At 35.0% G+C, this 24,961-nt stretch overlaps 1 protein-coding gene across 10 annotated transcripts in view; it reads right to left on the bottom strand.

Moving 5' to 3' along the window:
• The window catches only part of LOC121738490 (potassium voltage-gated channel protein Shaker), a 348,407-nt gene that overhangs the window by 20,829 nt on the left and 302,617 nt on the right, over positions 1–24,961 (bottom strand). For all 10 annotated transcript variants that reach the window (XR_006037296.1, XM_042130564.1, XM_042130563.1 and 7 more), the window contains one exon: positions 16,689–16,806. Coding sequence is in view for 9 of the 10 variants with exons in the window: in XM_042130564.1 (XP_041986498.1) it covers positions 16,689–16,806 (118 nt within the window). In the remaining variant the exon portion in view is untranslated. The remainder of the gene's footprint in view (positions 1–16,688; positions 16,807–24,961) is intronic.

Below are 24,961 nucleotides of genomic sequence, written 5' to 3'. Positions count from 1 at the left end.
TAGGTACGTGGAATTTATCCCTTTAATTTTATATGTATTATTTCAATTTCACATTAAAAATAACATTTCGCGATACGTTTTATATATTATTTGCCCTTGTTATTCATGCCAATAAAATTTTATGTCTTCGCTGAGTGTATTGACTTTTGTGTTATTCATAAACAGACTAACGTGGGATGGTCAAAGACTTGTATAAAACAAGCGGGCCCGACGGACATCGTTCCGTCATAACTATGATGTTAAATTGTCTAAAACGTTATATCATTTAAAGTAAAGTATTCTTAAATTTTCTAATTATCCACGTGTTTTATCTCCGTAAGAACCTTCCTTCCATATTAGCAACACCAAAAAAGAATTGGCAAAATCAGCCGTTTTCGAGATTTGCGCTTGTACACGTCAAAGACATGTTACACGCAGACTAGCGATTTTTTTTAAATTTTACTAAATGACCCGGTGAGTTTCCTATCATTTCCGTCCTAATATTATAAACCTTCCCTGGACTTCCACGAATGTTTCAAGACTAAAATTAGCCAAATCGGTTTAGCTGTCCTCGAGTTTTAGCGAGACCAACAAAATTGGGATTCATCTTTATTTATATAGATGAGATACAGTTTATACGCATAACAATGCGTATATTCCTCTGAGTTGTACTTTGATAATAAAAATTAGAAATACGATTTTATCGATAAAATATTATTTTCAAAACTATAGTAAGTATTTATATTTTGCACAAGATTGGCCTTCGAAAATTTTATTCTCTTAAATATTATTTTTCAATGGTGACGTCAGCAGAAATATTGTGTCAACAAACTTACAAAGTAATGGTGTACCGTGTACGATGCATAAACCAACTTTTCAGATATTGTGCATGGCCTATGGGCGACGGGCGACGGCCTCTGATTTCCATCAGGTGACTCGTTTGCTCGTTTTCCTTCCAATCTTATAAAAAAAAAAAAAACAAAATATACTACTAAATAAAACCGAAACATACGAGAAACTGAAATCCCCTGCAACACAGTGTAACACAAGTTCAACTATTTATAAACAGATATTTCCAGCCATCTATATTCAGGTCTTTTCAACCACACTCCACTTGGCCTCAGCGGGCGTATGTGAATGTGACCTATTTTTTTTTTCTGTTATAATTCAGAAAGTATTGTTAAACGTTTCGCACTACGACCGATCAAAATCTGAACTGAACTCATGAAAATACGAGGTAGACGTAAAACTATTGTTAGTTCATTTCTCTTTGTTATACGTGAATGTCTTTTTCAGGGAAAGACTCCCGGTAAAAGGAATGACAAAAGTGACCCCGAATTGCTTGGCCTTGAATCAGAGATAGTACTAGTGCTAAGTATAATATCCGGATTAAGGGCCCTCACACAAAACTGCGAATTCACATCTTATCGCATCGTAATGCCATTTTTATCGTAAATACGGGACCCTATTATACTAAGACTTCGATACGTCTGTCTGTACGTCTGTTTTATATATATATATATATATATATATATATATATATATATATATATATATATATATATATATATATATATATATATATATATATATATATATATATATATATAAAACTCAAAGGTGACTGACTGACTGACATAGTGATCTATCAACGCACAGCCCAAACCCCTGGACGGATCGGGCTAAAATTTGGCATGCAGGTAGATGTTATGACGTAGGCATCTGCTAAAAAAGGATTTTGATAAATTCCAACCCCAAGGGGTTAAAATAGGGGATGAAAGTTTGTATATAATAATACTTCTTAACGCGAGCGAAGCCGCGGGCAAAAGTTCGTTAACAATCTAATTTAAATAAAATTAATAATTAATCCCATACAAAAACTTTTTTTTTCTATTTTTGTTCTACAATGGTATGTGGTAATATACTCTTCGTGTGCGAGTACAACTCGCACTTGGCCGATTATTATTATGAATTTTGTCGCAGATGTTTGCGATGCGATGCGAATTCGCAGTTATGTGTGGGAGCCCTAAGGCAGAGAATAGGAAATATTACGCAAAGAGCTTCGGAGTATTACATGTTGTATTGTAGGTTGCGTTACATGAGCGTTACATGTTGCACTTGTGACATGTCATATCAGAATATTGACATTAACGTTGTCAAACGTCGAACAAAACTTTTAGTTTACTGTTTGTGCTGGTGCTGCTGTTTAGAGTGTAAACATTACAGTAATATATTTTATTCTATATCCGTATTTCTTAGGATCGGAAGTAGTGCGAATCCGCAGTTAGGGTGTGTATGCACTGTCGACAGAAATATCTCCGTGACCCGTTAATAAAAGTTTTTTTTTTACTTTATTTGACTCTATCTTTACTCTCTACTGATCTACGCAATTATGTCGGGTTATGTCAAGGTCAGTCGACATATTATATACTAACATTGACCTGATGAAATAATGTAGTTCCTATAATAAATATAAAGTAATTATTTCTCTGATTGTACATTTTAATTTTAAGCAAGCTTATGAGTTATAAAATATATCAGAATTCAGAACTGAAAACTAATACTAATCAAACAAAAAGTTACTTTTTATCTGAAGTGCACTTTGAAACAAAACAAAATAAATAACTATTGACACTTGGCGAAACGCCAAGAAATAGCGATGCATCCAATGTTGATGAAAGTGTTAGAAATCTATAAAATACGTAAACTGTGTATCTGATCCATATTTCGACAGCGGCAAACAAAAAGTTGTAACTCTTTTTTGACTAAAATGAGTTTTAGTAACTATTTATTAATCTGTGACGAGGGTTTGTGACATTTCATTTGGCCATAAAATCACATACAATGAAGCCCGGCCTGGTAGACTTGTGTTTTCAAAAAATGACATTAAGGGTTGATTCAGACAGCAACGCGACGCGTAGATGCATTTCTAAATTTGTATGGATTTGACAGATTTCAATTGCGTCAGACGTCTTGCGAATCTGTCAAATCCATATTAATTTAGAAATGCATCTACGCGTCGCGTTGCGGTCTGAATCCACACCACTACGCAACGACAAAATGCCGTCAAGCAGTGGTTACGCTGCAGTTTTTTGTAGTTGCGTTGTGGTGCCGACAAAATGTCGACGTGGTTGCGTTGTCGCCAGTAGTTTCGATAGGGTTACGCACGAAAGTCAATGATACGGAGGGGGCGAAGAGCGCAGGCAGTGTGCGGGAACTGTCGTTGCATCGACGAAACGCTGTGGTTGCGATGTGGTCAGCCATCAGTTCGCTTGTGCTTGCGATGTGGTCGGTATCACACAAGCGGTCGACGACTGCAAAATGTGTTACGTGTGAACAGTCCAGTTCATTTACAATACGAAATATATATGCCCGACCACGTGGTGTGGTTGTGGTGTTATTATGGTGGTGCGTGTGGGTTGGCCCTAAGAAATATTTTCTGCTTTGAAAGATGCTTTGCTGCGCACCATTATCAGGTGGAGCAAAGTAGCCGTTCGGTATTTCGTGATATTTTTTTCAGGTTTTTCATGACAATTTTGCAATGCTCTTGGTTTAAAATAATTAATTACTATCGTTTTTGTATTGCATTCTCGACCCGCGACTTTAAAAACCCTTTTTGAAATCCGTCAAACCTAAAAAAATCACTGAAAATATTTTTGGATTATTAGAAACATGTTTTATATCATAAGAGTCCTACATGAATTAAAATAATTTTTAATAGATGTTAATACGTTCATAAAGTCATACATTTCAATATTCATAATGATTTTAATTCGCTGAAATTACATGCATTGCATGCTTTTATGTATAATGGATTTTATAATTGTTGTATGATGGTCCTATGAAAATACTTATTGTATTCAAATTATGGCTGAATAAATCATATTATACCATATTTATTTACATCTGTGGCTCAGTTGGTGCGCTTGCGTTGGTAGCTCAAGTTGGGGGGGTCGCGGGTTCGAATCCCGCCGAGGAAACAAAAAGTTTTCAAAGTTCCTGTCAAATATATAATAAAAATCTTAAATACATGTATAGTATAAAAGTATTAAATATATTTCCGTTGTCTGGTACCCGTAACACAAGTCCTTCAGGTACTTACCACAGAGCCAGACTGACGTGGTGTGAAGCGTCCATAGATATTATTATTATTATTATATATAAACATGAACCAAGAGTTTATGCAGAATAATGATTTAAAACTAAATCAATTAACCTAAAGTCCCATCTATAAATGCAAGCTGATTTTAAATCAGGCATTTGAGACAAAAAAAAAATATAATAATTATAGTAAAGTAAAGCAGATCCACTTCAGTCTCGGTTAGTTAAAATAACGAAATATTATTTTTGTATGATAGGCGCGGGGTTTCAAGGATAATAATTTAATAAGCGCCTAGATTTAGGAGCAACTCAGTACGTGCGTGCATTCTCTCTACACTCTGCCTTCTTTTCCCAAAAGGGTTCTCACAAAAATAAGATGAAGGTCTACGATAGACATAGACACTTTTAGAATACTTCAGAATAGAAACACTTCGAAAATGCATAAACTATTTCTACTCTTCCTTCCTTTCCCAAAAGGATGCTCACAAAAATAATCTGAAGGTCTACGATAGACACATTTAGAATACTTCAGAATAGAAACACTTCGAAAATGCATAAACTACTTCTACTCTTCCTTCCTTTCCCAAAAGGGTGCTCACAAAAATAATCTGAAGGTCTACGATGGACACATTTGGAATACTTCAGAATAGAAACACTTCAATAATATCTGGTCGTAAAATTATCGGCAAATGACGGAAGTGACGGATCAAGTTGTTGGTTCACGCCCGTCCTATTTCACGGTTTGTGGCAGGGAAATTACTGTACCGTCATAATTATTGTAAGTATACTAGATGACGCTTGCGTCAAAATACGTATATCGCGGCGGAACTGTACTTTTTTCCTGGATAAAAGTATTCTATGTCCTTTCCCGGAAAGTATCGCTATACCAAATTTCAGCAGAATCGGTTCAGCGTTTTGGGCATAAAAAGGTAAGAAACAAAAGGACTTTCGCATTTATAATATTAGTAGGATTAGTAGACTATAGTCAAAGTAAAAGTTATAATAATTGTTATACTAAAAGATATACCTGTATTTAATATGGATAGTATATTATATACTATGACGACACATTTACAGGCTTTTAAAATACTAATATATAATCGTGCAAAATGCTTTTCATTTTGCACGATTGATGTTTGATATCTATATTTTTTTAAAATACAACCACGGTGAAGAACCAAGGTTTTTCCAGAAAATCTGTCGAGTAGTTTTTAAACACGTTCAATGCGATCAAACATATTCCTCGTATTCGTAGTCCAATCTTTCTATAGAATTGAATAATTAACTAAGATCTATAAAGCCATTTAAGATGTATGAAGTCAAGATATTGATATAATCCATTTCCCAGGCGTCCAGTTCGTGCATAGATTAAATGTCTACGTAGTTCTGATCTTCTAATTCCAATAACTGGGTACGAAGACATTTGACACCACAAACCAAGACTGCAATGCTTTGGGGAAGTGCTGAGAATAGTTATATAACTTAGGTAACATACCTAAAGTACTATGACTGGATAAGTCTGTGTGGTGACCAGAGAAAGGAAATTATTGCAGTCAATTAAGAGCGGGCTGCCAAATTTTACTGTGTTTTCTAATAAGTATTACGATCCCGGAAAACGATTGACTTAAATGAAATTGAGATTTATTTAATCATTATATATTTATCTGATATTTGCCTAACGGAAAACACGATTCACTTATTTTGACTCGAAAGTTATATTTTTCTAAATTGTGAATATTTCTAGGCTTTTCAACAAATATATGTTACACTTATTGAGTTAACATTCATTTAATGACTTGTACTACTACAATCACACACTTAATAAAATAATAGCTAAAGGAAATATTAGTATTGTATTTAATTTTTAAGTAATCATCAAAAACATTTTTGGGACTTACGACCTTTACTTTTCGGAACGGAGTTCCATGAGACTAGCGCAAACGTTCGTTGTTTTCACGCGCGAACGCGCCGAACGTACTTGAAAATGTACGTGCGGAGAAATACGATCGTGCGCGGCACGTAATGTTATTTCTACTGATTCCATGCATTCAGTTTTTCGAATACGGAAAACGAAAATCGTATTCGGAAAACGTATGAATGCGGCCCGCCTGAAAGTCGGTTCAAACGTAACGAACAATGCGTTGGGGGTAAAACATAAAAATATATTGATAATCTTGATGAATACTATAATATGCATGTGTACTGTTTCTTGTTTAATTTAAAATTTGACTTCCAAATATCTATTTATAATTGTAAAAATCTACGTTTCAACATCAGAGAAAATAATTAAAACAATGTTCATAGTCCAAACTTTTCTTCAATGAAAATAAATCAAGGAATGCTTTTATTCATTATTGCTTAAAATGGAAAAAGCCAGGTATTTTGATTCGGGAACCCTTTTCCTAAGTTCGATTTAATTAAGTTGGCTTCATTTAAAATGTCAAAACATTTGCGAAGCAAAATGAAGCGTGACCTAATTTGTTTTGCTGCAGTTCGATTTGTTTACTGAAAATATTATTCAAATCCGTATTGGCGGTGTAAAATTAGTTACTTTGATACAGAAAATAGAATATATTATTATTTATTTCACACTATCTGATTAGTAGAATTGACAATATTTCATTTGAACTTACACAATACACATAGATCATTCTACTTGTTAGACAATCAGGTGATAAACCTGCATTCTTCTAATGAAACTTAGAAACAACATTTTCGAACCTGGGAATCAAACCCAGGACGACACGCATAAAAAGCCACACGCACCAAAGTATTGGAAGCGTAAAATCACTTTGGTCGCTATATAATAAGCAAAGAAAACAACTGATAGAAAAGGCTAAGATTATATTGTTCTCAATGAAATAATAACTCGAGCGTGGAATAAAGGCACATTTTCATTGTTTATGGGTCACGAATGTCGGAATTGTCGTGAGAGCTGACAGGATCTATCCTGTTCTGTTGTTTAAGCCTACCCTACTTGTCTACACTGGTGAACACCTTTACATCTGTCAAAAGGTTTAATGTGAAAAAGCTAATTTTATCTCAGTTAGGTTGTTTATAAGGCTACAATGGCTACAATAATAATTCTTATGTATTTCCAAATATATTAAATATTATTACGCTTTTAACGAGAGAGTATATTTACATTTAATATACCCTAGTATTCTACTAGCTTTATAGAATACGTACAACAAGAAAGTGAAGCATTTCAAAATACGAACTTTGAAAAGTTTCATCTTTGCATGCACGAGGCGTCATATAGAGTTACTTAGCGAAGTAACTCAAGTTAAACTAACTGGGTCCCGTTAGTAACCCGACTCTTCGGAACTGGCGGTAATAAAGTATGACAAGTATCAGGAAGCTTTAAGAAATATCATGATTTTATGCTACTAAATATCGTAAAAAAAAAAATGGACCATATGTATATTTCAAGTTGTGTATAATATTATGATAAGTCAAAGATTTCATAAAACGGGCACAAGTCAGTCACAACATGTCTAATGATATATTGTGACCGTTAATTACATATATTATTATATAATATAATAATAATAATAATAATAATATCTATGAACGCTTCACACCACGCCAGTCTGGCCCCGTGCTTAGTACCTAAAGGACTTGTGTTACAGGTACCAGACAACGGAAATATATTTAATACTTTTATACTATACATATATTTAAGATTTTTATTATATCATACACATATTTAATAGGTACACATCCAGACCCGGGAACATTGAAAACTTTTTGTTCCGTCGGCGGGATTCGAACCCGCGACCCCCGGCTAGAGCTACCAACGCGCTCACCACTGAGCCACAGAGGTCGTCAATAATATGCAAGAAAGCATTCTATTTAAAAGAACAATGATAAATTAATATTATGATAATTTGTATTTTACAAGAATTTGCTTTGTATAAGCATTTTACATAATCACATATTATTGTAATAATAATTATTACTTATTATAAGAACACGTGAAATTGCGCTTGTTATGTAATAATTTGGGTTCTACGTACATATTTTTTATATAATTTGACAAGGCATTTAAAAATGTGTTTCGTAGTCCCCTGCTACGCCGTAGAGGGTGCAACGTGCTACGGATTCCATAAAGTTTTTGCCTGCTGTTTGATTAATACATACTTATTTTTTCGAAAAATAAAACCGACAATATGAATATTATAGACAAACATATATAAAAAACTGGGCAGTTTTGGAAATATTACGTACATTACGGGTCGAATTGATAACCTCCTTTTTTTGAAGTCGGTTAAAAATACATTTTTTGTTAAGATGATTATGTTTTGAATTGTCAAATTCGAGTCAGAAGGCCAGATTTTCGCATACCATGCATTGCGGACACAAAATATTATGACAACAGCTTAACTTAGTTGTGCTTAAGTTTAGTATAAACATTGGTATTCGACGGGAATTTCACCTTCTTAAAATAATAACGTCTTGGACCAGTGTGATATAATATCGTTAAGATCCGAACTTAGATCGGCCTTCACCGAGCTGATAATGAGAAATGTTTATAACTCTTGTATAAGTATTAGAAAATAGATCAATAATAGTTTGTCAAAAATAATCCAGGACAAACCATTTTTATTTATCAAAAGAATGATTAACAAAAAATACCATTATTGCATCAATTTTTAGTTTAGTGGTAAGGGATAATTTCTAGAAAGTAATCGTATATAAGTGTGGCAAACTTGAGGAAAGTGAAACTCTATTAGAAACTCTATTTTCTAATAAACTAAATTTGTTATAAAATATTTTTCATTCTATTTAATCAGCTCGTTGAAGGTCGATCTAAGTTCGGATTACTGTATTATGTAGCGTGATGTAGCCTCTTAAATTGTTACAATTCCTGTATCGCAACGTCGACAATGTTGCCCGACCTGAAATTGTTACGTCACAACACTCAAGAGGGTTGAAACCCCGTTCATTAGGTACTTTAATTGAACCAAGTGTCGTATCGAATGCCTAGGTCTCAAATTGCATCCAGCCTAATTTGCTATATCTTCCGATCTCGAATAAATACTTTTTCCCAGTTTGTGTCACACGGAATTTTTGCATTTTGCAAGGACAAAACATTTATGATTGTTAGGGTTCCGGACCCAAAGGGTAAAAACGGGACTCTATTACTAAGACTTCGGTGTCTGTCCGTCTGTCTGTCCGTCTCCAGGCTGTAACTCAATAACCAATATAGCTAGACTTCTGAAATTTTCACAGATTGTGTATTTCTGTTGCCGCTATAACAACAAATACTAAAAACAAAATAAAATTTATATTTAAGGGGGGCTCCCATACAACAAACATTATTTTTTTGGCCTTTTTTGGTTGTTATCAATAATGGCAACAGCTATAGGCACTTGAAATTTTCATAAAAGCCTTAGTTATATGTCTACTTCGATAATGAATAATTAAACAATAAGGGGGCTCTCATACAAAAAACAAATTTTGGCCCATTTTTCCTCTATAACTGTACGGAACCCTTGCGAGTCCGACTCGCACTTGGCTGGTTTTTTAATAATCTGTGACAAAAAATATCGTTATTATACATAATTATGGTATTTCTGCGAAAAAAGAAACCTGATACTAATAAACAATTAAACTATATTGTGAAAATTATAGGCCTGAGAAAATTCACAGTGAAAAAAATTACATTAAATCGTTGTCATTTATCAAACAAATGTTGAGAATATTCACAGTGTGTTGTGAAGAGGAGACAAAAATAAACTAAGATGAAAATAGAAGCAAATAATAATTATGAAATTAAAATAATGATGACTTCTTAAACAAAGGCTGTTTTATACGACGCGCTTCAATATTAATATAATATATTCAATTAGATGACGCCATTGCGCCAACATTCGTTTATCGCGCGAGAACATAGCATTTGTCCGGGATAAAACTTATGCCATGTCCTTTCCCGGGACTAAAAGTATCTCCATACCTTTCAGCAAAATCTGTTTGGGCGATAAAGATGTAAATGACAGACTGGCAGACACACATGAATCTAGATATAGCTTCACATAGAAAAATGCCTCAACGACGAGGTACCTAATACCTACTTGTGGTACAGCTATGGTACAAACATTTTTTTTAATGAAATAAGGGGGCAAACGAGCAAACGGGTCACCTGATGAAAAGCAACTTCCGTCGCCCATGGACACTCGCAGCATCAGAATAGCTGCAGGTGCGTTGCCGGTCTTTTAAGAGGGAATAGGGTAATAGGGGAGGGTAGATAAGGGAATAGGGGAGGGTAGGGAAGGAAATAGGAGAGGGTAGGGAAGGGAAAAGGGTAGGGGATTGGGCCTCCGGTAAACTCACTCACTCGGCGAAACACAGCGCAAGCGCTGTTTCACGCTGGTTTTCTGTGAGCCCGTGGTATTTCTCTGGTTAAGCCGGCCCATTCGTGCCGACGCATGGCTCTCCTACGTCAAAAATTTTGAATTATACAGTGACCTTAAAGAGATTATGAAGTCTATAGAGATATTTTTGTCATAATTTCAACAAGTGTTGCGTATAGTCATATAGTAAGATTCGGTAGATAGGCCAAACATGTCATCATCGGCCAACATGAAGTCGCAATTACAGTCCTAAATGCATAAAGTGTATTTTTTTTACGATAGTCATAAAATCCAACATTGTTAAGTTGTCAAGGAAAGCTATTCTTGTTATTAGTAGTCATTTAACAATTCATCTTTATCACGATTCGATCCGATAAAGAAATAGAGAGCTCTCTATTTCTTTATCGGATCGAATCGTGAGAACGATGAATTGTTAAATAACTACTAATAACAAGAGCAGCTTATAATTAATTATGAATAACTTTTAAAACCCGCTTAGGGAACGGAGCTATATCAAAGTATTCTCCTAGGAGAATACTTTGATCCTAGGACCTGGGTCCTAGGATATTCTTATGAAAATTTTATTCTGTGTAAGGAAACATTATTTATAGAAAAATAAGCCTCTTGTTGAGTTGTTATTGCGATATAAGCTGTAGTTTCCTATGTCCGTCGAAACGAAATAAATCTTTGTAAGGTACACATATGCAAAGCTTAGGGAGGTTAGATGAGGTCCAACTCATCTGGCAGCACGGAATCGCCTTTTTCCGTCGCCCTTTCTCTTTCTGTCGCTTAGAACTGCCATTTGCTAGACCGAGACAGAAAGCATAATGCGATAGCACGCGGCGGAATCTTCGAGGCGATCGGAATCACGGACAAAATGCAATGGTCGGCAGGGAGATTCCGGAACGCTGAAGCGCGCGATAGCATGCTAACGCATCCTTTCACCGCCGATCACTTGCTATCGCGATCGCCTTTTTTGTCTGCGGAATGCGACAGCGCGCGTTCGCATGCGGCAGCACACTGCAGCACGTGGTAGCACAGGCGGAACAAATGCGATTCCGTGCTGCCAGATGAGGTCCAACCCTTAATGGAATAGCAATATTCTCCAATACTTTCATAGAAGGAAATACTACAAGATCATTATGAGTTATAACGTTAAATATAACTTGTTTTGTTCTCTTACTTCAATGAAATAAAGTTTTGAAACTTGTTTTTTTTTTGCAATAAAAACTATGCTTTGATTTTCGTTGTCACCATAATAATTATGGATGAAATACATTAAAATATTCAAATGCATAGCTACATTGTGTATCATAAAAGTTACATTGTGCATCAATTAACTAGATCTATCTACATCCAGGATTGAATTAGCACTGATTGCAATTATTAGCAATCACTCATTAAGATGACTGGATTTATAGCTATATATAGGTACGTCTATTTAAATGATGTTCTATAATAATCTGCCCTTCGTATTTATTATAATACTTATTATGTACGTAAAAGTACATGAGATAAACCAATGATAATATTAAAACAATTGATTGCACCCCTGCCTGCCTAGCATACGCCAACGAGATATCTCACTCTACATGTTTTCTCGATGTTTGATGGTTTGTCTCTTCATATCTATTGACCCTAGCATGACAAAAAAAATTTCTCGCGTAGATCTATCATTGATATAACACATTTTTATAGAGTTTTGTTGAGATAATTTCGAGATTTTGACATTATGAGACGAGTAGTTTTTAATTATCTCGAGAGTGAGATATCTCGTTGGCGTGCCGGTGGCGGTACAGGCAGGAGTGCCCGCAAACGAAAGAACTGGAACTGGCATACATTTTGAAGGGCGGCAGTTAGAAACAGAGATATTATTTTTTATAGCGTAGAAGAAAAAGTAAATTGTTAAATTGTAAAAAAAAATTAAAAGTAAAATAGGTGGTAAATTGCATAAAAATCGATCCAACCATTACAAAGGAGACTCAAAATCATTCCTTTTCGCATAAAAAAACCCTTTAGACTTACGACGTAGGTCAGTAAAAACCCTTTATTGCTAAGCTCTTCCCCAAGGTTGGCGCATACCCTATTCAATTATAATAATTACAATAATAATGGCCCAACGATAAGCTAGTTATAACGCTAGGTAAGTGTAAGTAATTAATTACCGATCGATAGAGTTTCGCCTGCGGTCGAAAAATACAACAAAAAATACGTGTGGCACTCGGGGACTGCCGCGGTAAAGCATAGAATTTTTTATCAACTTATGCAATTATAATTCGCATACATCTAGTCGTACGCACACAAACACCGTGCCGAAGTCTGGCAACGCCGCACCATTGTTGAAAAAAAACAGCCTCCGTGGTTTTTATAAGTACCTACATATGTTACAGTCATAGTGATTAAATAGCTATTATACATAATGACTGGTCAATTCAACTAAATTGACTAGACAATGTGGGACATACACAAAAACAACCGAGTTTCTATTAGTAATAGATAACTAACCATTTACACTAAACAACTTACTAGCAGCTGTTGCAAGTAGGTTGAATACATGTAAATCCTCAGAATAAAATATTACTGAATGAAAAGTTTTAACGCCTTCAAAGTTAGTACAATGTTTGATTTGGCGTATTGAACAGTTCGTGCGTTGAATGAAAATACTTGGCGTACAATTCAACTTTATACTGTTATATGGAAGAAAATCAAATTTTACGTTTGCTCTATAATCTGTAAAAGTATCATTGGGACCTTCTTAAGTTGCAAACGATAATTTTGATAGACACAAAATGCAACTTGAAGACATAAGTAAATAAAGTGGGTAATTAACAAATTTGAAAACTGTCGTTTTATTGCATAAATGGACCTGGCTTTAGGATCGTTTAAAATAAAAAAATGTGGATTCTATGTGTATATATAATACTAGCGACCCGCCCGGCTTCGCACGGGTATAAAATATATAGCCCAATAGACATTCCGCGCGGCTTCGCCCGCGTTAATAAGATATTTCACATAAAAATTTGTCCACAAAAATAGCATATGATCCTTCACGTGGTCTACTTCTTATCTGTACCGAACCGGTACAGATAAGAAGTAGACCGCAACCGGTTTTTCCACATTTTCCTCTATTTCTTCGCTTCTATTAGTCTTAGCGTAATAAAATATAGCCTATAGCTTTCCTCGATAAATGGGCTATCTAACACTGAAATAATTTTTCAAATCAGACCAGTAGTTCCTGAGATTAGCGTGTTCAAAACAAACAAACAAACAAACGAACAAACTCTTCCGCTTTATAATATTATTAGTTTAGATTAGCCAGAAGTACGTAAGTTACAAATTATAAGGGAATAATCGGCCAAGTGCGAGTCGGACTCGCGTACGCAGGGTTCCGTACCGCTATAGAGCGAAAGTAAGCAAAAATTGTGTTTTTTGTATGGGAATTGTGTTTTTTATTCTTTATTTTATTTAAATATTAAATTATTAATTATTAAAGTACACATAATTATATATAAGGCTTTTGTGAAAATTTGAAGTGCCTACCTCTTATCTAGTCACGTTTGTTGTGTGGGAGCCCCCCATAAATATTAACTTTATTTTAGTAGTATATATAATTATATAGTATTTGTTGTTATAGCGACAACAGAAATACACAACCTGTGAAAATTTCAGAAGTCTAGCTATAGCGGTTTTTGAGATACAGCCTGGAGACAGACGGAAAGACATAATTGAAGTCTCAGTAATAGGGTCTCGTTTTTACCCTTTGGGTACGGAACCCTAAAAATGAGTAATTGCTGTAAAACATTCAGTCAAAAAAGTATCGGGAACGGATGATGTGTTTATGGTTCCAAATTCTTTTTTTTTTTGTTTTTGGTTTCCATATTGGCGCGGAGTTTGAGTTGCATCTGTTATTTATATATATATATATATATATATATATATATATATATATATATTAATACAGTACTGTTTTTAGCTTTAACATATCTAGTGTATATTGCGAATTTCATAATGGACAAAACATCGCACAAAGAGTTTGTCTTAAATTTTGCATCGCCATTGGAATTTCGTGTTTGGGAGTCACTGAAAATGTTAGAGAAGGCTTACGGTGAATCGACTTTATCAAAAACACATGATTATGAGTGATATAAAGCGTTCAAAAGCGGTCGAGATGTGATGAAAGATTTTCCTCACTCTGGTAGGCCATCAACCATCAACGTCTGCAACTGAAGTTAACATCGCAAAAGTGAAGGAGTTAATGACTCAAAATCTATATATTAATAAGTGAGAGAAAAACTTTGTAACCCTTTTTACAAAAAATGGGGAAACGTAGGTGCATGAAATTTCGCACAGTTATAGTTTATATGGTGAAGGAGTGCATCGAGCTAATATTATTTTAAAATTATGCTTTTATCATATATATTTTTAACAAATAAAACGTTACACACACTATGACACTACTACTAGGAAAAATGACAGATTTTTGAGTGACAAGCCCATACATACGAATTATATTCTTTAATTTATGGTTGAAGTCTGTTGACAACAAGTTGACAAATTGAAAATGGATTTTTTTTTATTTAATTTTAGATACCTACTATTAGACAATGCTTAAACGGCCAGTCTGGGATCAGCTGAGTCCCAGAGACAAGAATTGCAAAAACTATGATGAAGTCAATATTTCTTACAAGATATTGGTAGTAGTCCTAATGTCCTTGCGAGTAAGGTCGAATTTCGACTATTGGGCGATCTCTAGTTCGAAGAAAAAGGCTAGATTTGTGGAAAGATAATTGTTGGATCTTGCACCACGATAATGCGCCTTCGCACAAGGCCATAATTTTGAAAGAATTTTTGACCAAACACTCAACAAATACCATAGAACAACCACCATATTCACCAGATATGGCTCCAGCCGACTTCTTTCTTTTTCCTAAACTCAAATTACCACTTCGTGGCACCCGTTTTCAATCGGTAGAAGACATAAAGGAGAATTTGCGGCGAGAACTGAACTCAATTCCGGAAACAGCGTTAAAAAAATGTTTTGATGATTGGATTATTCGTTGGCGTTAGTGTATCGTTTCTGAAGGAACATACTTTATAAAGGTGATAAAATAAATTTGGATGAATTACAAACAGTTTGTGTATTATTGATCCTTTCCGGTACTTTCTTGGCAGAGTAGTATTGTAAAATGTTAGTAACTTTTTCATCCACTCGTGTCCTTAATAAAAGGATACGCGTTATGTCAAATCTTACAAATAATAATATTTTGATTGCTTACTTAGTTGTACGAAATTGACCAATTGGCAAGCAGTCTAATATCCATAGTAATATTATAAATGCGAAAGTGTGTCTGTCTGTCGACTGCCTCTTCACGCCCAAACCGCTGAACTGATTTTTGCTGAAATGTGGTACGTACTTTGAAAATAACTTAGGCAGGCGTCATCTATAGTACCTATTGATAATATTATGTACTAGCTGTCCCGGCAAACGTTGTTTTGCCATATAGTGACATAGCCTATATTTTATACCCGTGCGAAGCCGGGGCGGGTCGCTAGTACACTATATACAGACTGTAACACGTATCCACTCAAGGAAACATAAGTAATGCTTACAGATGTAAGCATTAGTTAATCATGTGAACCCATATTAAGGTACTTTCTTTGACCGTGACTATGTTGTAGTTTTCCTCTATTAAATTAATTTGCTTTTCTCAAGTTATGCGTGTCCTTGAAAGGCTGCTTGTTAGAAACTTATATATTATGTTGCTATATAAGCTATGTTATGTGAACGTCGTTTACGAGTTATGAACTAAATTAGTTATACATGTATCATTATCCTTGGTTTGCGTACTGTATAACGTCATTTTGTATGTGCTCTCTACGAAATGCGAGATTTTTATAGTAGAAGGTAACCTTTTTGTATATCATCTAATCAAACAATTCTTTAGAAAAAATCTGTACTAACTTTAAAAATTCAATACAGTTTTTGCTCCGAAAAGGGATAATTATTGTCAAGAAAATCAATAAGACCCCTTTACCCATATTATGTAAATTGTTCTGTACCACGAGTAACAGTTTTATATAACAAAAATATCACAAAAATTGTCTTTTTAAGTAAGGTTAGTTTTTTTTTTTTTAAGTTGGTTAGTAAGTCTTAGTCGAACTTTCAAGTTAATGTAAACTAGATACTGAACCCTCGGTGGGCTAGTCGCACGTACTTATTAATTTGATCACGTTTACAAAATAGTTACTTACATTGATCACGACTCTCTCGCAGAAGTCGTGGTCATGCTGTATCGGCTCAAACGTGACCACGCCGCCTTGAGGCGGACGCCCCTGTTCTTCTTCTTGACTGCACAGCTTCGGCAGCGACCTGAAATAAGAAAAAAATATATATAACATGATCAAACACAACTATTTTATACGTGATCAAACCATTGGTCCATATTATTGACCCTACAGCCCCACACATTTTAGATGTCGAGATACCAACGGCGTGAAAATACAGATGGTTGGTTGGATGACAAATTTCAATAGGGTACTTAGCATGCATCGCTAAGTGAGATGATAATTACGATATTTTATGTCGAACACCATACATTTTTGGTCTCCAACTTCGAGGTTATAAAATGCTCAAAGTCCTTCATATATGTCACAAATCAAAGTTAAAATTCCTAAATATCTTTGAATATTAAATGTATAGCAATATAGCAAGAGATAATTATAACAGAAGTGAGGAATACTTATTACCTTTCTCCCTAGCGTCAACACTCAACTCACCTTTGCAGTGATTGAGTAACTTTGCTCTCAATTATAACTTTACAGAGGGAAAGTTATAGCAATTAAAAAGGTGTCTAATGCACAAACGCTGGATAAAGTCAAGTTCAACAGGTAAATAGGTCTAGATCATGCTTTCAAGGTATTTACATAATGTAAAGCTTTTTCACTTACACGTGTACACGTGATTCCAAATAACTGAAGCAAAACAAAATTTGTCTTAAGTGGGTGATAGTTGTACTGTGTAATTTGAGTTTGTAACTATGCAATTAAGAAATCAATCGAACAAGATTCTAGAAAGACCTATCTCTATACCAATGATCCAAAATAACAAGGGGTCGTTGTTCGTGACCTTCTAGATTCTAGAATTGCGATCAAATTACCCATTGTAGTAAAGGGTAATTTTAAGGGCAATTGGTCTTTCTAGAATCTAAGTAGGTGTAAAATTCCGGTCTGTCTAGCATTTCAGAATTTATTCTTTAAGCCTTTTTATTCTAGAGCAAGCCACTCCGGAAAATAACTTTATAATCTACAGAGCTTTTGGTAGAAATAAAATTAAAACTTCGACGTAGACAATACAAAAACTTTCTTGATTATTTCGCGTGTAATAAATTACAGTTGCGGCTAGCACAATGCAATCATCTTGATACTTGACGCGATTGAGAGGTGGGACGTGCTTCAAAAGTCATTTAAGCGCACTCTAACTTATAGTTACGACGGTTGTTCTCCTGCGATGAAATAGCAAGTGCAGTTCCTATCTTATCCCTTAATAAAAAATAATATCACTTATTGTTTAAACATTACATTATAATACTAGGTATTGTCCGTGCTCCCCGTTGCGCAGAAATTAGTTTCTTGCGCGGGAATAGCACATTTTGCCGTAATTAAAACTATCCAGTGTCCTTTGCCGGCCCTTAAAATACCTCCATTCCAAAATCCATCTAAATCAACCCAGCAGTTTGACCGTAAATATATAACTGACAGAAGACAACAAACAAACATACTTTTGCATTTATAATATTATTAATTGAGATTTTTATTCTATTTTGTGCCCTTCGCGAAATAGAAGAATTTTTTTTAGTGGTAATGCAATATTAGCAATATATTTTACCACAAACCACAGATGCTTTTAAAGCTAGTGCATAGTGCATAATATCGTTAAGATCTCATTTCAAAGTGCACAGTATAATGCCATAATGTGGTAAAATATTAAAACAATATAACCTTAAAAACAAGTTTTTCAGAACACTTTTAAATAAATGAAGCACACTTATTTCAAACTTGAAAATACAATGTCAGGGCATCAAAAGCTTATAGAGTTTTAATTATTTTATGAATGTCTAAGTGTCTGTCGATGAAGAGGCACTCGAGTCGCCGATATGCTGATGTTAAGCTTAAAGGCTCAAGTCGAGATCAATACACATATCTCACTCTAATTTTAAAAGAACAAAAGGGATAGAGATACCTTTTAATTATCTCCGAGAGCATGAATGGCCATCGAAGTTGAGAACTATCGGGCGCCGCTTCAGGTACGAGTTTGATTTTATCTTAGAAAATACAAAGAAAAGTGTTTTGTAGTTAAAAATGTTTAATTAATTTTGCTGATTTATTCTGGAAGTAGGTACAGAAACGCTTGAGCCAAGGCGAGTCGTAGGACATACTATAAGAAAAATCAAATATGATTTTTCTTTTCTTTTATGATCTCTTATTGTTCAGCCGAACGCCTCTATCACCAAAATGTGATAAAGGATTTATACTATTTGGTAAACAAAATGTGTTGACCGCTCGCTGACTGTCGGCGCCGACCGCGACATGTATGAAATATCCGCTACGCTATATTATACGCTACGCGTCATCCAAACGTTATTTAAGGACGCTATCACAAAAATTATGTCAAAAATTAGCAGGTCAGTATGAATATCGACCTTAAGGACATTAAAATAACGTTCAATATCAGCGCGCCTTGTACAGTGGCGGTAACGACGCTCGCCGATGTATAGATGTATAGATGTTTAGATTTAGCTATTCGTATAGGGGACTAAATAAGCAACAATTTTTTTTGTATATTTATTTTCCTTAGTTCAGTGTATTTAGCTATAATGGTACCTAATCAAACCCCATTTTTTTTTAAATATTTTGCGATTATTGTGATGGTTAAAATATTTATGTGACAATTTTGTGTGCGGCTATAACATTTTTATAGTATAGACGTGGAGATGAATATATTATCTTTCATTTGAAACCAAAATATTCTTGCAGTGTGACTACCTGAAAATCGCTGATATTTGTGAAAAAATGTGATAGCGTCCTTAAATGTTATCATCTTGTGCCATCAGCGCTTACGGTGCGCGTGTGAACGACGTAAGACTAAAATCGATCTTTACTGAGTTATTGCAAATATTATACTAACGTCGCATAAACGAATACAAATTCATGTAATTCGTAAAGCGATCGACATTATGCTCGTATTGTTGCCATAGAATTAGCATAAGCTGCACTGATTGCACAAATCAATTGTTGGAGAGAATTTGCAGGCGGAATTGATGTCGATATGCAATGTATTATGTATAGAGCCCTTTGTATACGGAGAGACCAGTTAAACCGATCGCACGCCGATCTGACCAAAGTTGTGCACTCACGTAGAAATGCACAAAACGAATTTGGTCAGGCCAGCCTACCAGCACCCGATCCAGCTATTTCGCCACTCCGGGCAAAATAATGGGCCGCCCCAAAAACCAGCCAAGTGCGAGTTGGACTCGCGTACGAAGGCCACCGACGCGACACCGCGCCGCCCTCAATTTGCCGCCCCTCATTTTTGCCGCCCCGGGCAATTGCTGGGTTTGCCCACCCCTAGATCGGGCTCTGCAGCCTACGATCAGTCATGACGTACGCCATCCGACAGAATTTGTTCGCCTTCCAGTATACGGGAACCTGAGTGATCATAACACAAAGCTCTTGCACATCCAATGTTCCTAATGGTTGTAAGAATGGAATACTCTTAAATTGAACCGAGATTTGATGTATTGGACATTTGGACCCCCCGACAAGAAGTGTCAGAGTCTTAATCACATCAGATCAAAAAGAAAGAAAATCAAAGTCCTTAAAAAATAAAAAAAAATCATATAAATCTTTGTAAATATAAGTTTATGTTCCATATACGGTTTAACAATGTGGTTTTCGAAAGCTTACAAAGTTAGGCAGTATTCAAATGCAATGCTTTTAAGATTTAAACTGCAGAATGATATCTTCAAACGTCTCCCAGGAGACCTCCAACTGTCACTTAGTTTGAAGATTACACATTGTAAGATCAGCTGAAATGTGGCTTATCAGCTTTTACAATAAGCCAAAACGAACATAATATTTTAACCACAGAAATATCTTGATATACAGTGTGTAACAAAAATAAGTGATAATACTTTAAACAAAAATTATAAATGATAATACTTTAGGGTGTGTACGTATTCCTTGTAGAGAGTTCACTGTGAAAGTGGCAGCGCTGAAAGACGAATTTTTTTTCTCTTTTGTATGGGCAAGGGCCCGAGCGTCACGTGTTTTCCCATACAAAAGTGATAAAAAATTTGGTCCTTCTGTGCTGCTACTTTCACAGTAAACTCTCTACAAGGAATACGTACACACCCTAAAGTATTATCACTTATTTTTATTACACCCTGTATATCTGTGATTTTAAGAAAGTATTTGTAACGTTTTCAAATAAAATTGCATTAAAATATTGAAAAACCAAATAATACGAATACAATTTCATAAATTATTATTGTTTGCGTTATCGCACAGAAAAACTGGAAAACATCAAATATTTAAACTTAAGTCCCCTTGAGCTTTATTATAGAGGATTAAGTTTTTGTTTATTGATTGTGTATTTCTTATGGTGGTGCTAGAGCACCACCATCGCTAAAGCGAGAAAGCATTGCAGGAACAGGATATCCTATTGATCACGATATTTTCTAATCATAATAATAATAACTCTAATAGTGCTATTATTGCAAAATTTGTTTTGATCTTATTTCCTAACGAAAAGTGGTACACCGGATTTGTCGGCGACCGTACCTATCAACGAAATTGCTTTTTGATGGACAACAGCCAAACAAACCATCAATCTTCATCCAGATCTTAGTACATTGAACATGCGTTGATATAGACACAAGTCTAGCGTAAGCAAACTACCTATTTCCGTTTTGTAATTTTTAGTGGTCTATTTTATTGGTTGTAAATTTAATTTATTTACAAATATGCGTCCTTTCAACACAGAAATCCTGAGTTTTTTGTCCATCCTCGTGATCTAGTTGTATATTTTAAATACAACCGGAACTATAAAAATTTTATTAAAATCAGTCGAAATTCTCGGAACCGATTCAATGAAAAAAAAAAATCATCTTTTTCATTGTATACTGCAATAATATGTGCTTTGTATGTTCAATGTACACACATAATATGTGACAGAATTAACGCAACAGGTTTACAAATATTTATTTTTTGAACTGATTTTCACCAACCATAATAGGTACTTAGTAAAACTTTTCTTATTATTCTTATTTGAAAAATGCGTAGAACGTATTTTCATTGATCATTTGTTTTTCAATTTTCTTTAAAACTTTCAACAATCAACATGGTGTTATAAAAACAGAAAACTAAAACTTTAGAGTCTAGAAAATTTAAATTAGATTACTCGGATAATATTCACTTTAAAATACTGTTTCATAAAAAAAGAAAACTATTTTACATTGGACACCAACAAAAAATTATTTAAGTATTTAACACTTACTGCACGCTTGGCATCTTGTTCACTTAAATTTTATTACTTAAATAAAATTCCAAAATTTAATTGATCACTTTTTCATCGTAGAACAAAAGAGTGCATAACGAAAAGGGAAAATAAAAAAAAGGGAAACGCGGGAGGCTGCCGCGCGGTGCGTCTAGGATCTACCGGAAGAGCGGGTTGTGCCTAGATTTTATAGGAAGTTCCCCAGGAACTTGATCGTAGGGCGCACGCTCCATCGATTAGGGTTAGGGTCGCGTCACATCGTAACTTGACACGTCAATGCATTTTAACCCTTAAAGAGAGGAGCAAACAAGCCCACTCATGTCAAACTTGATGAGTGTGTTTGTATGTAACATAACTCCTGAACGGATGAAGCGATTTCAATTTTGTTTTTGTCTGTTAAAGGTGACTTATTGTGTGAGTGTTGGAAGACATGTTTGATGAAAAACGGGCAAAGCATTTAAAATTTGTGGGGTAAAAGTGAAGAAAAATAATCGAATGTCTGCAAATGTACTCGAATAAGGTTTTTAATGATAATAATATTATGTTCAATAATATTTTTTTGAGACTTATCATCGGGTTTTTTATTAATTGAGTCATTTAAAATTGGAATTACAGCCGAACATTGCTTTCGGTAAATTTGTCAATTCAACGAGTATCTTTTTATGTAGTAAATAAAGTTCAGTCTTCAATGGCCCATTTCAAAATTCATCGCATCGTCGTGCTGCTATTTAATTGTGGACGGACTCTTATAATTAACTTTATTACCGACATTTTTTATGCACAAAGTCACGGACAAAATGTATGTTTAAAAGATACTTAAAAACAAGAAAATATTACTCGTATTTTCAATTTGCATATGAATTGCTAGAAAATTGCTATGAATATAGCTCAAAGAAATGAACACTGATTAGATACCGAGAAAAGAGAGAAAGAGATTTAATTATTGCGACCTTCATTCATGCAATGAATGCCATAATTATAGAAGTTATTTTAATCAAAATAACGAGAAATATGATTTCTTTTAATGTTTTACATTTAATAATAACTAGCTGTTTGACCGAGCTTCGCTCGGTATCCCATGAAAATGACATTTTCTAGAAATGATTCCTAGCTAGATCGATTTATCGCCCCCGAAACCCCCTATATTGGAGCCGAATATATATATATATATATATATATATATATATATATATATATATATATATATATATATACAAGAATTGCTCGTTTAAAGATATAAGATAAATAGATGACAGACGCAAGTTACTTGCGCCAAAACTCGTATTTAACGTGGGAATCGTACATTTTTCCGGGATTCATCATATTATGTCCTGTCCAGGACTCACATTGATATCTCCATACCAAATTTCAGCCAAATCGATTCAGATGTAAACAGACAGACAGACTGACAGACGGACAGACAGACAAACTTTCGCATTTACAATATTATTATTAGTACGTTTCAAGTGCAAACAGGCATAAGGCACATTCGCGCGTGAAAAAAAACGAACGTTTGCGCTAGTCTCGTGATTCCAAATCGCAATTCCACATTAGGAAATCGAATACTTCCGGAAAACGTGCGTATGCGACCTGCCTTAGACCCACTTGCGCCAGTCTGGGTTAAAAATTGTGTTATTTGTCACGTTCCTCGCATTTATGACCTTTATGTTCATAAATACAATTATTATTTATTTGACAAAATAACGAAGATTCGCCATCTATGTACCATTTTCCTTGTTACTATATTGAAATATTCTCGTGAATCATGAATAGATTGTTCAACTAGTTTGCTGGTAATATATATATTTTTAATTAAATAAGAGGGCAAACGAGCAAACGGGTCACCTGATGGTAAGCAACTACCGTCGCCTATGGACACTCGCAACATCAGAAGAGCTGCAGGTGCATTGCCGGCCTTTTAAGAGGGAATACGCTCTTTTCGTGACAGTTCGTTCCAGAGTTTTACAGTGCGCGGCAGAAAGTTACGCGAAAAACGCACTGTGGAAGACTGCCACTCATCAAGGTGATGAGGATGGTGTGTTTTTCGCGTGGGACGATAGCGAAAAGTTGCAGGTGGTATGATTCCGAACAATTCCTCAGAGCACTCCCCGTGATACAACCGATAGAGGATGCAGAGTGAAGCTACATCTCGGCATAATTCCAAGGGGTCCAAGCTGTTTGAAACACTATGGCAGTCAACAATTCGAGCGGCCCTTCGTTGGATACGATCTAGAGGGGGCAGTTGGTATTTTGGCGCCCCTGCCCAGAGATGAGAACAATATTCCATATGAGGCCGAACCTGCACCTTGTAGAGTTGTAAGCGTTGTTCCGGACTGAAGTACTGTCTCGCTCTGTTAAGAACACCAAGCTTCTTCGAGGCTAATTTGGCCTTACCCTCTAGATGATATCGGAACTGGACTTCGCTCGATATGTTGATTTATTATGTGCCCTCGAAATGAGGATATACGACCATTGGTGACTTTTTATTGGTGAACGCGCAGACTTTGACGAGAAAAGCTGTAATATCAGTGAGTTTTAATAATTTGTGTACGGAACAATAGTATTTTGAAATTTCACTACTTCAAAATTTTTTTTATCACTTTTGCTTATGAAGTATAAGCAAAATCTTAAATAAAGTTAAGTAATAAGCGTGCCGTGTTATTTAACATCACTTTTGTGTTCTGTTTATATCTATGCTATAAAACCATATAAACAGAAGTTAAATCGCTAAACTAAAAGAGGTAATCTTAAACAGACCAACATTTATACGGAAATACAGACATAATATTTATCGTCAAACTCTGTATTCGGAACTGTGCAGTATATATATTGATAGTATCTATTTAGACGATTTTTAGACTAGAATTCTAAAGATTAAACTAGATTACGCCCGTAACTCTGTTGCACCAAAACTCGTTTAATCCCTTTTCATCTCTATACCAGATTTCAGCAAAATTGGTTTAGACAGGCA

This window comes from Aricia agestis, chromosome Z, assembly GCF_905147365.1.
Source record: "Aricia agestis chromosome Z, ilAriAges1.1, whole genome shotgun sequence".
NCBI classification, from domain to species: domain Eukaryota; kingdom Metazoa; phylum Arthropoda; class Insecta; order Lepidoptera; family Lycaenidae; genus Aricia; species Aricia agestis.
The sequence above is the reverse complement of the archived record's forward strand: the minus strand, read 5'-3'. Positions and strand labels throughout refer to the sequence as shown.